General features: G+C 64.4%; 1 protein-coding gene across 8 annotated transcripts in view; it reads right to left on the reverse strand.

Annotated features, from left to right (window-relative positions):
* SORCS2 (sortilin related VPS10 domain containing receptor 2) overlaps positions 388-15,034 on the reverse strand; it is a 507,916-nt gene continuing 493,269 nt past the window's right edge. For 2 of the 8 annotated variants that reach the window (XM_021100959.1, XM_021100964.1), the window contains exons 20-27: positions 14,356-14,489; positions 13,083-13,206; positions 11,635-11,747; positions 10,530-10,655; positions 7,807-7,906; positions 7,120-7,222; positions 5,502-5,623; positions 388-2,690 (exon numbers count right to left, since the gene is read on the reverse strand). In XM_021100959.1, the coding sequence (XP_020956618.1) occupies positions 2,626-2,690; positions 5,502-5,623; positions 7,120-7,222; positions 7,807-7,906; positions 10,530-10,655; positions 11,635-11,747; positions 13,083-13,206; positions 14,356-14,489 (887 nt within the window). In that variant the 3' untranslated portion in view covers positions 388-2,625. Of the gene's footprint in view, positions 2,691-2,744; positions 3,031-5,477; positions 5,624-7,119; positions 7,223-7,806; positions 7,907-10,529; positions 10,656-11,634; positions 11,748-13,082; positions 13,207-14,355; positions 14,490-15,034 lie in introns of those variants that run through there. The other 6 variants (XM_021100962.1, XM_021100963.1, XM_021100958.1 and 3 more) reach the window with 5 other exon arrangements.

Raw genomic sequence — 15,034 nt, forward strand, 5'->3', positions numbered from 1 at the left:
TGAGTGTGTGTGTGTGTGCATGCGTGCCTGCGGCGGCAGGTGGGGGTGATCTGACCACACCAAGGTGTTTCCTATCAGCTCCTGGCCCCTCAAAGACAAGCGGACGGCATTTCAGGGGTAAAGAGGTTCCGTCCGGCTGGGGTGCACCTGCCAGGCCCCGGACCCTCGGCCTCTGCACCTCATGTGGCAAATGAGCCCCTCGGGGGGCCTTCGGGGGGAAGCGAGGGACCTGTGTATGAGGACGTGGTGACATCCCTGCTTTGCGGGTGGCCTGTCCCGGACCCAGTGCCCCAGACCCATGGCACCTCCCCTGGAAGTGCCGGGTCCTGGCACCGCCATCCTGGGGCCCGCGCGGGTGTTTAGGGAAAGGTGGACAAAGCTCCATTATAAGGCAAAGGCTGATCATTTCCGTTTAATCTTTGTTAAAAGCATCACAAACGATTTATTGATTTTTAAAAAGGAAAAATAAGAAAGACTTGATCGCATCTCTGTTATGTGCATATACAAAGGGTGGGCTCGACCCGCTGCGTGAAACGTCAGCTCCCACAGCAGGCCCTGTCCCCCGATAGGAAGACGCTCCAGCGGAGAACCAGATGAATCCGCAGACCTACGTGCCAGCTACGCGGTTACGGGCGGAGAAGCTCACGGTTACTGATGCCAACTCATTCCCAGGTTCTTGGGTCCAACACCCCAAGTGCTCTTGACAGAAATAGTAACACAAAATATGAGAAAAACACAAATAGCTGAGGGCGAACTCTACCCAAACAGCGAGAGGACGCAACTGAGGGTCCGGGGGTCAAAGGGGTCGCCCCGCACAGGCACCGGTGAGCCGAGGGGCCATGTCCAGGGGACGCCTTGGACCTGGGCGGTGCCGACCGGTGCTGACCTGAGTGTGACGCTCTCAGGACGGGCTGGGTGGGGCGCTGGCAGGACACAGGGCTCCCTAAGGGGTCTTTGGAGACTGCAGGTGGGCGGGGGGAGCAAAGTCAGGAGAACCCTCTTCCCACACAAATCCCGCCCTGCCAGCTCCAGCCCCGGGTCCCCCACCCCGCCCTTCCCCTGGGAGGGTCTTGAGGACCCCACGCGGTGGGGGCGGGGGTCCAGCCAGTGGGCGCACAGGGTGGCGAGAGGGACCCCTCTCCCCACCTGCCCTGGTGACCTGCAGTGACCCCTTGCAAGCTGGTCTCAGAGTTGGTCTGAGTCCCCATTTGTGACCCAATGGGCTGGACTCCAGGGACACCCCCCCAAGACTGAGGGTCTCCCGCGCATGGTAGTAGCCCTTCTGGGCTCGATGGTTTGTTTACCTGTGGGGCTCCCTCCCCCAGGCCACATTTCCTTCATCGAGTGGGTCATCAGCCCCCTCCCCCCGGCTTCATTCTGGAATCACTACGGCCAGTGAGTCCCCAGCCGAGGCTCTGGGGTCCCCACCGCGCGCCCAGCCTGGGGGAAGGAGGGGGAGACTGATTTCGTTTCAAGGCCAAAGGTGAACATCCGCCCCGTATAGTCCTAACATCCCTGATTCTAGGCGTCTCTGAGTGAGGGAATTCACGCCGCACAGGCAGCGGGGCGGCTCCTGGGGCATCTCTGCTGCCATCTTGCTGTGTGACCTTGGGAAAGCCACTCCCTCTCTGAGCCTCAGCCTCTCCATCTTCAGAGAAGGGCCACACTGCTTGGCGGCCCTGCCGGCTCTATGGTCCTAAACCTCTCCCGTTCCTGGGCTTCTGCGCGGGTCCCTCCGGGGACCCCTTGCGAGGGCGCCGCCTGCTGGCTGCCTGTGGAAGGGCAGGCACTGAATACCCTGGACCCGGTGGGCGCCCCAGTCTGGGAAAGCCAAGGAGAGCTTCGCCTTGTGGCCCCAGGGAGAGAAGGCTGCCAGGAAAATCAGGGGGCAGCCCTGGGCATTCTGGAAAGGGGTTCCCAAGAAAGGGGCTGCTGCCTGGCAGTGGAAATAGGAAGTTGAACAAGCCCACCCCCCAAACGCAAACAGCTACCTGGAGAGGTATTTACAATAACCGCAGATTAAAAAGAAGGACAGTGGGAGCCACGGAGGGCGGCGTCGGGAGGGCCTCAGTAGGCTTTCCGGATTCTGGAGGGGGTGGATGCCTCCGCAGAGGGACGGCCGAGGGGGCAGGAGCTGCCTTCCTGGAGGTCGTGAGGAGGAAAGCAGGGCTCGGCTCCCTCTGCAGGGCAGGCCCGCGGTGCAGGTGACCTGGCAGGTCTGAGAGCGGGCAGCCCGGCAGGCTCGCCTCCCATGGTCCAGAGGGCACCGGCCTCGGCCTCGAGAAGTCAGGCCTCAGCTGGGGTGACGAGGTGCGGGCAGCCACGCTGGGTCCGGCGGCAGAGAAGCGCTGGGCGTCAGGGGACAGATACAGCGGGTGGTGCCGTGGGCCTGGTGTCCAGAGAGGCGGGAGCCGGCAGGTCCTCTGGGCGTCCGTGGGCCAGGTGGGCTGGAACTGGACAGAGGGGCACCTGTGGCCTCGGCGGGCAGGGCTGGAGGAGGTGGCTTTCCCGAGGTCTCTGGGGGGAGGCGGGTCCCTGCCCTGGTGCCGGTGGCGTGGGTGGTCCTGTGCCCTCCGCGGGGGACGAAGTGACGGAGAGGAGAGCCCTGGGCGCGGCCCGGCGGCCTCAGCTCGCCAGGTAGCTGTGCATTTCGCGGGAGTTGATGCTCAGGACCACGCCGGAGTGCGTCCCTGGAAGCGGAGACGGTGTGAGCGCAGCCGGGGGCGGGGGCGGGGGACTGGCGCGCGGGGCAGGGTGGCCTCAGCCGACGTGAGGGGCATCCCGGCTTCCTTCAGCCCTGCGGGTCGTGCCCGGACGCGGGTGCGGAGGCGGTGGGGTCTCTGGGTTTCCTAGGGGTGGTGACTGAGGGGGGTCTCCCGGTGCCGTCACAAGCAGTGGACGCAGAGGGCCCCTGGGGTGAGGCCGCGGCCCGCCGCCACCCACCGCACCCACTGACCTGCAGCGGGCCGACCCCGGGCATCGGCAGCAGGGGGATGTAGGAGGGGCTTTGTCCCCCCCTGGCAGGGGGCACTGCAGGGCGCGGCGAGGCCGGGGAGGCGGCAGGAGAGAGAAGGGCACAGTGCCGGTCAGAAAGGGGTTGGCTGGTGCTCCTGGGTGGGGCTGCGTTCTGAGACCAGGGCCCGAGGCGTGGGCAGCGGGAGGAGCTGGGGCGGGCGGCCCGGAGCCCCCCACCCGCGGTACAGATCCCAGGAAGCGGCAGGGGGCTTCGGCAGGGCTGCCTGGGTCACCGGGTCGGGAGCCCACAGGCTGGCTGAGACCTCACCAAGGCCCGTCACGTCTTGGCCTCGGGTTGGTCCTCTGTCACTGGGGGAGACTAACAGTGCCCTCCTTAAAGGACTGTGGGGGACCCGGGCGGGAACTGCACTCGAGGGCCTGGCGCGCTAAGCGCCCTGCGGAGACACTCCGTCGGCGTTACACTCTCATTGCTCGGCCCTTGCCCTCCCTGGATGCCCACCCCTCTGTCCAAGATTGGGAGCCCGGGTCGGCTCGGAGCCTCTGCTGCCACCTCTCAGCTGGGGGCTGGGTCGCCCGGAGGCAGCGTGGGGCTCCCAAGGCTCCGACCCTCACGGCCCAGGGCGGTGGAGAGAGGGCAGTGGGCCCTTTGGGGGTGCGCGGGGAGCCGGGCCCCACCTGGGGCTGCGGCATGGCAGGGGGTGGGGGGCTCCATCAGCTAAGTGACCCTGGAGTGGGGTGACTGCCGTGAACCTGAGCTGTCCTGTTTCAGACGGACACGTGGCCTGGCCTGGAGCAAGGGCCCGGGAAATCCGAGGGGCAGTTACCAGGTCCCAGAAGCTGCTGACACTGCTCCCTGAGGACCCCAGCCAGGCTGGTGGGTGTGGGTGGCGATGGGGCCGCTCTGCCAGCCGTCGGGGACCCCCGAGGTCGGGGAGCTTGGGGAAGGGTGGGGGTCAGGTCCTGACCCCTCTGGGGAGAGACTGAGGGACAGGGCTTTGAGGTCCAGCCAGCCTGGGTTTGGACTCAAGGTCAGCCACTTGTCCGCTGTGCCGCCTGGGTGAGTGAGTGGTGTCACCTCCCCGAGCCTCACCTCCAGTCATTGCCAAGATGAGGACAGGGATTTACACCCTCACGGTCCCAGGGGCACAACAGATACAGGGGTGAAGGGGCAAAAGGGCAGTGACAGCACAGCACATGACGGGGACAAGAGGCTGGCGCGCCCTCCTGCCACACTCTGCTCTGGGGACCTCACAGCACCAAGCGGTGGGTGGTTGCTGGGTACAAGCTGCAGAGTGCCAGGTAAGGAGGGGAGAGGGCTGTCCTGGGGGCTGAATTCCAGCCCCTCCCCACCAGCCGAGTGGCCCTGGGCCAGGACAGTCCATCTCTGAGCCCTGAGGTCCTCACCCCTGACAAGGAGCCACCTCCAGGCTGCGGAGGTGAGAGCGCAGGCACCACTGGCTGAAGCCCGGCTCCTGCTCTTCCAGTGGGAGAGCGCTCACCACGCAGCAGGAGGCTCCAAGCCTCCGGTGGGTCCCAGGGCTCCCGGGCCGCAGGCTCCCCAGCGGACCTGGGCCTGTGCCATCCTGTCATGCTATGTCCCCCCCACAATGGACAGACCTTGTGGTCACCTCGACCAACAGAGCCAGCAGCAAGGCGGAGGCGGTGCCGCTGCCCGACTGTCCCCTCTCTGTTCGCCGGCCACACAGAGGTCACAGGCAGGTGTGGCTTAGCTGCCAGGCATCTGAGTGCGGAAGCTTTGGGAGAGAGGCTTCTGCCCAGCCCTCGACCGCAGCCTCATGACAGACCCCGGCAGAGAACCAGCCCTCAACCCAGACCCACACCAGGAGGTGTGGTCATGGTGTCACCTGAGCTGGCGGGAGCCAAGGAGATCACAGGACAGAAACGCTTTTTTTTTTTTCCCTTTTTTTGGGTCTTTTTGCCATTTCTTGGGCTGCTCCCACAGCATATGGAGGTTCCCAGGCTAGGGGTCGAATCAGAGCTGTAGCCACAGGCCTACCCCAGAGCCACAGCAACGCGGGATCCGAGCCGCATCTGCAACCTACACCACAGCTCACAGCAATGCCGGATCCTTAACCCACTGAGCGAGGGAAGGGACCGAACCCGCAACCTCATGGTTCCTGGTCGGATTTGTTAACCACTGCGCCACGACGGGAACTCCAGGACAGAAACGCCTTGTAAACTGTGAAGTGCTGCGTGCAGATGGTTACGCCCATGTGCACAAAGCTCGGGAAGTTATCATTTCCAGTGACGGGAGGGCTGGGATCATGCCGGGGGGGCCTGTGGGGAGAGGCCCCCAACGTCCGAGAACAGAGTCAGCTTCGCGGTGGAAGCCCAGGGGGCTGGATGGGCGCAGAGGGGCTACAGGGAGTGGGGTCTGGCGTCCAGTCTGCTTTAGTCCTACGGGCAGCCTGGCGGCTCCTGCCATCACCGAGGCGGCTGGGGGACCCACGGAAGGGGGAGAGGTTGGGGGCGGGCGTTACCTAGAGTCTGTGGGTGCAGCTCACCATCTATAAACTCCTCGCCCTGGAGGGCGCTCTGCACGCCCTGGCTGTGGCTCACGGGGCTCGTCATCTCCTGCTCCTTCTCGTTGTGCATCTGCGCGTACACCGTCCTGCCCGGGCGTTTCCTGGGGGGCAGCGGAGGAGGCTCAGGGCTCCGCCCAGGACACCCCCCCGCCAGAAGCCCCCAGCGGGGTCCCGGGCCAGCCCCTCTGGGCGGTGCTGACACCTCTCTCAGGCTCTGCTCCAAACCACCTCCTCCAAGAAGCCCTCCCTCCTGTGAGCTCCCGGGTCCTGGGTTTCCCTCTGCCCTGGCACGCAGGGTGCTCTCTGCCCACCTCCCCTGAGGGGTGCTGCAGGAGAGGGTCTTTTATTCTCTTTCATGTCCCCGTCACCCGGCCCCTCTGGGCTCGGGCCAGGCTGGTGGGTGTGCGCTCCCATGTGGTGGCTCTGAGAAGGGCCTGCTGAGGGCTCTGGGGCAGTGCCACCCTCACGTTGCTGCCCCTCCAGGGGCAGAGGGAGAGGAGAGCAAGTGCCCAGCCCCTCTGCCTTAGCCAGGACTGGGCTTGGGGCCCCTGGGCCAGGCACTTTCACGTTTGATGTCCCAGGTCACTGGAGCCAAACCCAAAAGGCCCCATGGTCCCATTTTACAGATGAGGAACCGAGCCCCAGTGGGAGAGCAGGCTCCCCGAACGCTGACAGTCCTCTGGACATGTTTAGATGGCGGGGGCATAACCAGACCCAGGCAGGCTGGGCCACGGACTGGCCCCAGGGGCTGTAGCGCTTGGTGGCTGTGAGCTTCTGAGACTTAGGGACCGTTGAGGACGCAGCCGGGCCCAGCCCACGCTGACGGCTGCACCAGCCCCGAGAGCCCAGCTCCCTGGGCTCCACAGGCTGTGCCAGAGCTTGAAGCCTCCGGACAAACGAGGCATTTCTGGGGCTCCCGCCTGCTCTGCTTTTCTCCCCAGGCAGACCCGGGGCTCTGGGGAACCAGCCTTGCCCCCAGAACTGTGCCCACTGTTTCCACGGCAACTGCTCAGGGCGTGATTAATTCAGTCCCAAGCCCTGGGCGTGCCGGGCACCAGGGCGGCTGCTTAGACCTCTCTCTGGGGCACGTCCTGAGCCCGACTCCAGGTCCTCCCCTTCCCCCTCCCTCCCCATCCTCGGGGGACGGGGCGGCAGGCTCCCTCGGGACCCTGTAGGCTGCGGGGGATAAACCTGGAGCCTTTTGTGGGAATCCGCCCTCAGGGGCCAAAGCGATTTAGAGACAGAAAGTCTGCCCTTTTCCCGCCCCCAGCCTGCCAGGCCTGCCTTCTGCTCCCCAGGCAACTTCTGCCACCCTGCAGTTCTCAGGTGCCCCCGAGAAGCCCAGGGGGCATCTGTGCCCAAACTGAGGTCCAAGGGGAAAGAGGAAGGGACGCGCGTCCACTCCCGACTCAGCCGTCGCCTCGGCCACGGCTGACTGGGCGGTGGCGTCTGACCCCTTCCCTCCTTGGGCTTCTTGGGACCCACGCCGGGTGAGGGGTGAGTGCCCCTGAGCGGGGAAGGCGCCCCAGGCCCCCCCGCCCCCCACCTCCTGCCCCCCCCGCCCCCCCATCCCCCACCCCCACCCCCGCGGCCTTGCCTTTTGAACTTGTAGAGGATGAAGGCGCCCACGGCGAAGAGCCCGATGACGAAGAGAACCGCCACGGCCCAGTAGCCGCCGCCGCCTCCCAGCCTCGGAGAATCTGCACCAAAGTGGCCGGTGAGCGGCGGCGGGGGCACCGGCCAGCCCCCACTCCACCCCCCCGCCCGCCTGGGCCCCTCCGGCCTCCTCGGATGGGAGGGAGGACGCTTTGCATCGGGCAGGTTCTCCAGGGGTGGGTGTGGCTGAGAGGCGGGCAGGCCATGCAGGACCTGGGGCCGCATTCTGCAGCCTCGGCCTTGGAGGAGCTGCCCCCCCACCCCCGTGCCCTGGACCCCCCCTGGGGTCAATCCGAGCCCTGGTCCTTCCTCCCAGAAAGCGGACAGAATTCCTCCGTCCAGTTTATGTTGATGGGGCACTTTGGCTTCTGTAAAGATTCTTGCTCCCCAAAATCCAAAGGTGGGGGCAGAGATCATCTGAGACCCTAAATATCGACAGGAATTAAAGCAAGAGCTCCACGCCCCATCTGCCCAGAGGACGGTGAGGCCTTGGGTCTGCCCGGGTTGTGATGAGGGGACCCCTCAGCCAGCAGGAGCGTGTGGGCAGGGGCGGGGCCCTCTGTCGCCCCCACAGTGACGAGCATCGCTGGAGGCGCCCCTGGGGGGCGGGGCCAGGCCAGCCTCTCACCTGTGTCCTCGTCCCTCATGGCCACCAGGACCCGGACCCCGCCTCGCAGGAGGAAGCTGATCTTCTGTGCGCTCAGCACCTGCCGGATGGCCATGAGCCTCTGAAAGCACAGAACGGGGTGAGGGGCCCTCGGGGACCCAGCAGAGGGAGCGGGAGAGCCGGGCAGACGTCCGCCTGACCCTGCGGAGCCGCGAGCCCCTGACTCTCCTGGCCGTAAAGTGGGCACATTAGCCACCAGCCGACTCTCACCAAGATCCCGTCATGGGACACGAGGTGACCCAGGCGTGGCCCTGCCTCCAGAAAGCCCTGGATTTAGTTGTGACCGTGGAGGGCAGTAGAGTTGGGGAAACCCAGGGACACTCCAGGAGCCCCCCGCCTCACCCGCCAAAGGAATCAGGGGAGGCCTCTTGGAGGTGGAAGAGCAAGAAGAAGGCGAGACGGGGACGGAACAGGTGACCTGGGGGGCAAGTGACCCCACACCTGAGGCAGGGAAATCGCAGGAGATGTTGCTGGGTCATGGGGTGCGGGTGGGGACAGCTGGCCTCTTGGGCGCCCCGCTGGTTTGGCAATTCTCAGGCGGGGGGGTTTCCTGCTGTTCGGAAGGGGACAATCAGCCCACACGCTGTCAGGGGTCACCCCTGTGGGCAGGGGGGTGCAGAGGTGCCAGGGAAGGAGGCTCCCAGGGATGGCATCCCCGTGGCTCCCCTCCTGGGCCCCGGGGAGGAAGTTCCCTGGGGACCTGGCCAGGTGCCTCCCAGAACTCGAGGCTGGCTCCCTGCTCACGGAACAAGGGTCGCGAGTCGGGCTGTGTAAGCAACGAGCCCACAGCCCCCGACTCGAAGGGTCCAGGGTGACACCAGGTTCTGCGCCTTGACCGCGTGGCCTGGCACAACTGTGGCACCTTTCTGATCTCAGGCCAATGCGAGGATTCAGAGAAGCATCGAGCACGGCGCCCCGAGCCCTGCGCTCTGCACCCTGCAAGGCCGGGCGGGTGCTGCCGCGGCCGCGGCCGTGACTTGTGGCTGCGGTTTCTCAAACTACATCCGTAGTTTACGCTCAGCTCTCAGGACAGAGGGGGTGGCAGCCCCCATCTCGCACCTTCTCTCATCTTCTTTCCTTCCTACTCTCCTAATTTAGCTCATTTTCTCTCCAACTCAGGGGAGCGGGCGAGCGGGGGTGCTCTGCGCCCCAAGTGGGTGCTGTCCCGAGCTGGCTGTCCCGGACAGGCTGCAGCTGGGACCCCGCAGCCTCCCTCAAGCTGTGCCCAGCCTCTGCGCTCAGATCCCCGTCGGAGAAATGGGTCGATGGCTCCGAACCTGCCGCTGACCCACCTCCAGAACCCCATCAGCAGGGGCGGGGCTTGGCTGGGAGACCCAGGTGCGGGTGTGGACACCCTTTGGGACGCGCTGTGGCCGTGTCCACCAGGAGGCAGCCTGGGGTGGCTCAAGCCTGGCTCTGCAGCCCAGGTGACAATGGGGCTCCAGGCCCTGGCCATCCTTCTTCATGGTGGCCTCACGGAGCCTCACTTCCCAGGTCTGTAAAGTGGGATGTCACCACCCTGTGAAGTGGACGCCCCCACCCGCCCCAGGGGTGCGCGGGCCAGGCTCATCCCCGCCTCAGCGCGGCTCCCTCCTCCAGACCGTCTGCGTGAGCATCTGTCTTCACGGCCAGGCCAGAGCTTGGCTGTGGTTCTGGTGCATCATCTTTTGAAATAGTACTTTAAAAAAGTGTACAATGCACTGGTCTTTAGTATATTTACAGATGCGCAACCACTCTCCAATTCCAGAACGTTCTCATCCTTCCGAAGGGAACCCTGCACCCATGAGGGCCCCCTCCCCCAGCCCCCAGTCCCCACAGTCACCAAGGAGCTGTCTCTGTGCGTTTGCCTCTTCTGGACAATTCCTATAAACGGAATCGCACAACCTGTGGCTTTTTGTGACTTGCTTCTTTCACTGAGGATCACGTTTCCAAGGTTCATCCAAAGTGCAGCCTGTATCAGAATCTCATTCCTTTTCATGGCTGAATAATATTCCACTGTGCCGCTGGACCACTTTCTGTTTATCACTCATTTATGGGTGGACACGGGGGTTGTTTCCACTAGGAACATTCGTGCACACACGTGTGTGGTCATGCACCTTCAGTTCTCTGTACACGCCTGGGGGTGAGGCTGCTGCATCCTACAGCAACTCCGTGTTTGACAGAAGAACCGGCAGACTGTTCCCGAGGTGGCTGTGCGATTTCCCACCCCCAGCAGTGTACGAGGGGCCGGCTGGTCCGCACCCTCATCCCCACTAGCTACCATCTGCTAGTCAAGGAATTCTAGTCCCCTAGACGGTGGTGACGTGTTTCTGATCCATCTCTGCATCCCCATCCCAGCTGGAGGTCAGGAAACCCGAGCCCCGGGGCCCTGGACGGTGCTCGCTGACATGCCAGTAGCCCTGACAGTGAGGCTGGGGCGGTGCCACCAGCTCCAGCCAATGAAACGGGAGTAAAAGTGGCACATGCCCCTGGGCGCTGGTCCCCCTGGTGCCCCGTCCTCCCCGCTCCTCTGCCACTGTGACCCTGGTGCAGCCATGAGGGGAGGAGCGCTCGCTGCCTGCGTCCAGGTGCCAGATAAGCCCTTATGTGGTGACGAGCCTCCGAGGTGCTTGTTGGGAGTCACCAGGGGACCCTCGGCGGGGCAGGTGCAGGGAGGACCCGGCAGTGGCCGTGGGAGGAGGTACCTTGTCATTCGTGAGGCTCCTCTTCCTCGTGGGCCTGGGAGGTGGCAGGAGCACGTGCAGGTCAGCCAAGGTGGGCAGCCCCGGCTTTACAACGGTCACCAGCAGCTCCTCGGGGATGCTGGTCTCCTGCGGGGACACAGAGAGCTGCTCTGATCTGCCTGCTGTCTCTGTCCCCTGCCACACTCCAGGGCCCCCAGGAACACCCCCTCTCCCATCTTGGCCTGTCCAAGTCCTGGTCATTCCTGACCCTGGCATGCCAGGAGGATGGCCTCGGCATCCTACAGTGTTTGTCTCCATCTCCTGCAGCCCCGCTCTCCTGGCCCCTCAGCCTTTTCCCCCGACGCCAGCCTCTGCTCGACCAGGCCTGCCCCCCACCCCACCTCACTTGAGGGTGAGCAGACCCCTCCCTGGCTACTGTCTTCCCAGGGGTCAGGGCTCCTGACCATACAGTTCCCTCAACCCACAAAGCTCTGCCTCCTCAAAGTCCCACTCTAGGCGTGTTCCTCTGGCAAACTCCTAGTCATCCTTCAATGCCCAGGACAATAATACCCGAATTATTGACAAGCCAAAGGAAAGCATGGCCAGGGTGGGTCTCAGCCTGGATGACTCTAGGGGGTTGGACCTTCTCCACCTGGGGGAGGGGGTGTCAAGGAGCCTCGAGTGCCCCCCGCCCGCCCTGGTGCTCTGTCTTCGCTTCCGGAGAGCCCTGAGGTAGTGGCCCACTGACTGTCCCGCCACTAGTATCCAGCCCGGGAGAGAAACTCAGTGAGTACGTGAAAAGCACGTTAAAGAGACGCTGGACCATTGGAGGACAGTAACCATGTCCTGTGCATACAGCTGGTGCTCACTAGATGTGCACAGAGGATGCAGTCCGGTCCCTCCTCTGCAAGGTGACAGTCTGGTCACATGTCCCCCAGGGCCAGGTAAGAGGGCTCTAAATGGCTTCCAGGCATCTGGGTCTTCCAGCCCGAAGGGCACAACATCGGGGCTCAGGCACCACCCTGCCCGCCCCGGGGGCTCCGGCGCCCTCCCCGCCCCGGCTTCTCGGAGGCGCCCACACCCTGTAGAGGCCGAGGTGGCTCTGCCACAGGTGGGCGGGGGGCACCTTGGAAAGGAGCCGGGACACCACGAGGCCAACGTCCTCCCTCCACTCAGGGGTGTTGGGGTTGTGAGCGTCCAGGTCCTTGGAAAACTGCAGAGGCACGAGCTGAAACTGATCTGGAAAGAGGCAGAGACGGGAGAGCTGATGGGTCCTGGGCCTGGCTCCGCTTGCATCCTTCCAGCCGATGGCCCAGGGCTGGCCCTGGCTTTGCGTCCGGTGGCTCACTTTGGGGAAACACGATCCCTCCCCGTCTGTGTGCCAGCGGCTGTCCTGGGCAGAGCCCCCCTCACTGGCTGCCATTTAACAACAACAAGAATAATGATAACAACAACAACAACAAAGATGACAATGACGAGGACAGTGGCAGCGACCTGGGAGGGAGGGCCTGGCACGGGCCAAGCCTGCTCTGTGACTTGCCCCATCACCTCACAAGGACACACACACCCTACGAGGTTGGCCTCCTGTCCCCCAGGGATCCATGGACTTTGACCGGGCTGATCCCCCCACCAGAGTAAGAGTCCCCTCGAGAGCAGAGGCTCTGCCTTCTCTTTCCTTCACATTTTCCAGGGTCTCCAACTCAGAAATCTATTCTAGCGCCACGAGCAGGCAGTGGGAAAACAAAACAAAACAAAACCTGAAAGACCTGAAAGAGGCGAAAGTCCCGGCATCAGGAGCCACAGAGCCAACCGTCATCTCTCCGTTCGCCCCTGAGCCTCGGTTTCCTCCGCTGGCTTTGCAGGGAGGGGCGGCTTGCGGGACAAGCGCCTTGTGAACCGAGAGCTCAGCCTCTGGCGGCGGGAGCGGCGATGACTGTCTCAAGGCTCTGGGCTCAGGGCCTGCTGTGCACCTGTCTGTGCGGGAAGGAATGGCCGAGGCCGACCCTCCGTATTGAACGGATGGCTGCTGTCCAGGGAGAGGCCGTTCCTAAAGCGGAGCAAGGTTTTATCGGTGTGTCGAGGACGACCTGGCGCTGGGCGGGGAGGGTCTCTCCCATTCCTAGGACTGCTTTTCTATTGTAAATGTGCCCTGGCGGGGGCGGGGGGCACAGGTGAGCACAGATAGATGGGTGACCGATTCAGAGCAGGGCCCCCGACAAAGCTGACACAATCACGTGACAGTCCCCAGACGACGGGGTGGGGGCTGCGGACGGCGCCTGGGAGGCGGGCAGACCCTGTGCCCAGTCCTGGCTCTACTGCTGCTGGGGTGACCCTGCCAAGTCCTTCGTGCTGTCTGAGGCCTGTGGGTGCCATGGATACTGGAGTTGTAGGTACTTAATTTACAGGAGACTGAGGCTAGCAAGGCTGGGGGGCATCAGAGCCGTGTTTGCCAGCCCTCTGCCCAGCCGGGGCTGCCCAGGTGGCCAGGACACAGTGGACACACCGCCTGCCCCCCGACCGTGAGGCTCCCGAGAAGGGGACGCTGTGCTGCCCACCCCTGGGGAGGGGACTCACCCAGCACGCGGACCACCCTGGAGTCCTGCAGCACCGAGGTCCCGCAGGCAGCCTGCACTGTCACCCGCACGTTCCCAGGGTCCCCAAACCGCGTCGTCACAGAGTTCTCCAGGGAGAGCCGGGGCTGCGGGCACGAGCAGAGGTCAGGGCCGGGCTGGAGAGCTGGCCCCGTGGTCGGTCTGCTGTCCAGGGCCGCGCCAAGAACACCCACTCTGCCCGCTCTCACTAGGATGTGGGTGGCCCCAGCGTGCTCCTGAGGGACCCCTGGTTCTAGGCTCCCCAGCACGGAAATGAATCTCTCAGGGTCCCCTCCCCTCCAGAGGCTCCAAGTCCCCTCCCTGTGGACGGTGTCGAAGGCCCATCATGACAGCCAGGCTGCCACCTGCCCGCCCCACGCTCAGCTGGGCCGTGCCACCTTCATCCTCGGACCCCCAGCGCCTGGCTCAGCACCCAGCCCATAGGGTCAGGCACACACGTCAGACTGGGCGACACTATTGCCCCAGACCTTGCAGACAGGGAGCTAGAGGCTCAGGGCGGGGGAGTGCAGTGACCGGCCCAGAGAGCAGCTGGAGGTGGCCCGGCTGGGATCCGAACCCGAGTGCGAGCCCCTTCCCCGACCTCCCCCCAGCCGGCTTCCAGGGAAGCAGAGTCCGGAGCCCCCAGCCCCTCCCGCGGGGCCCTCAGCCGCTGTCTGGGGGCTTTCTGCTTGGGGCGCAGCGCTGCGGTTTGCTGAATGAGGGAAGGGTCTCCCTTGGGTCTCGAGGCCCCCAGGCTAAGGACAGGCAGCCCCGCCCCCAAGGCCCTCAGGCCTCCCACTGGCCTCGCTCCCCACGCTCCAAGGACCCAACCACGGCTCGGGGTGAGGCTTCCGGGCTCGGGCCCCGACCCAGGGACCCCCTCCTCCACGAAGCCTTCCCTGGCCACACCCCACACTCAAACCGGAAGTGGCCTGGTCTCTTCCGGAGCGCTCAGTCGTGTCACCTGCTCCCTTCCTGTGACACCTGTGACACCCTCACTCAGGTCACCTACTCTGTCCACAGGTCTTTCCCCAGGAAGAGACAGAGTCTGATCTGATTCAGCCTCGTCCACCGCACTCCACACGCCCGCCCCGAGCAGGTGCTCAGCCTGCAGAAGGGGCACTGGGCACCTGCCTCCCCTCCACGGTGCCACACACTGTGTCCTGCCCTGCACGCCGGAGGGCAGCGCCCGCCCCACTCTCTATCCCAGGCGGGAGCCGCGGGAAGGAGGGGCTGCCAGGGCCCCGCCAGCGTACCTGCAGGCTGTGACCGACCCACCAGTAGAAGACAGTGAGGTTGGGGTTCAGGGGCTGCAGCACAGCTGTGAGGTTCACCTCCTGGTTGACGCCAATGACAGGAACCACCTCGAGGTAGAGGGCCTGCAGGGGGGCTGCAGACAAAAGGTTAGAGGTTAGAGGGCATCAGGGCACTGGCCACTTCGCAGGCTGCCATTGGTCACTGTCACCATCAACCTCACTACCTCCTCACCAGCATCTCCTCTGCCATCACCACTACATCACCTCCACCAGCACCGCCACAACCCCCACCCCCACCTCATCACTTCCACCATCACCACCACCACCACCACCTCCGTCACCAACACCACCACCACCAGCAGCAGCATCAGCACCACTTCCATCACCTCCACCATCACTCCCACCATCACCTCCATCACCTCCACCATCACCACCACCACCTCCATCCGTCACCAACACCAGCACCATGAGCACCACTTCCATCACCTCCACCATCACTCCCACCATCACCTCCATCACCACCATCACCTCCGTCACCACCATCACCACCACCACCAGCAGCAGCAGCACCACTTCCATCACCACCACCATCACTCCCACCACCACCTCCACCATCACCATCACCAGCAGCATCAGCACCACTTCCATCACCACCATCACCATCACCACCACCATCACC

The sequence above is a fragment of the Sus scrofa genome, chromosome 8 (assembly GCF_000003025.6).
Source record: "Sus scrofa isolate TJ Tabasco breed Duroc chromosome 8, Sscrofa11.1, whole genome shotgun sequence".
Classification (NCBI taxonomy): Eukaryota; Metazoa; Chordata; class Mammalia; order Artiodactyla; family Suidae; genus Sus; species Sus scrofa.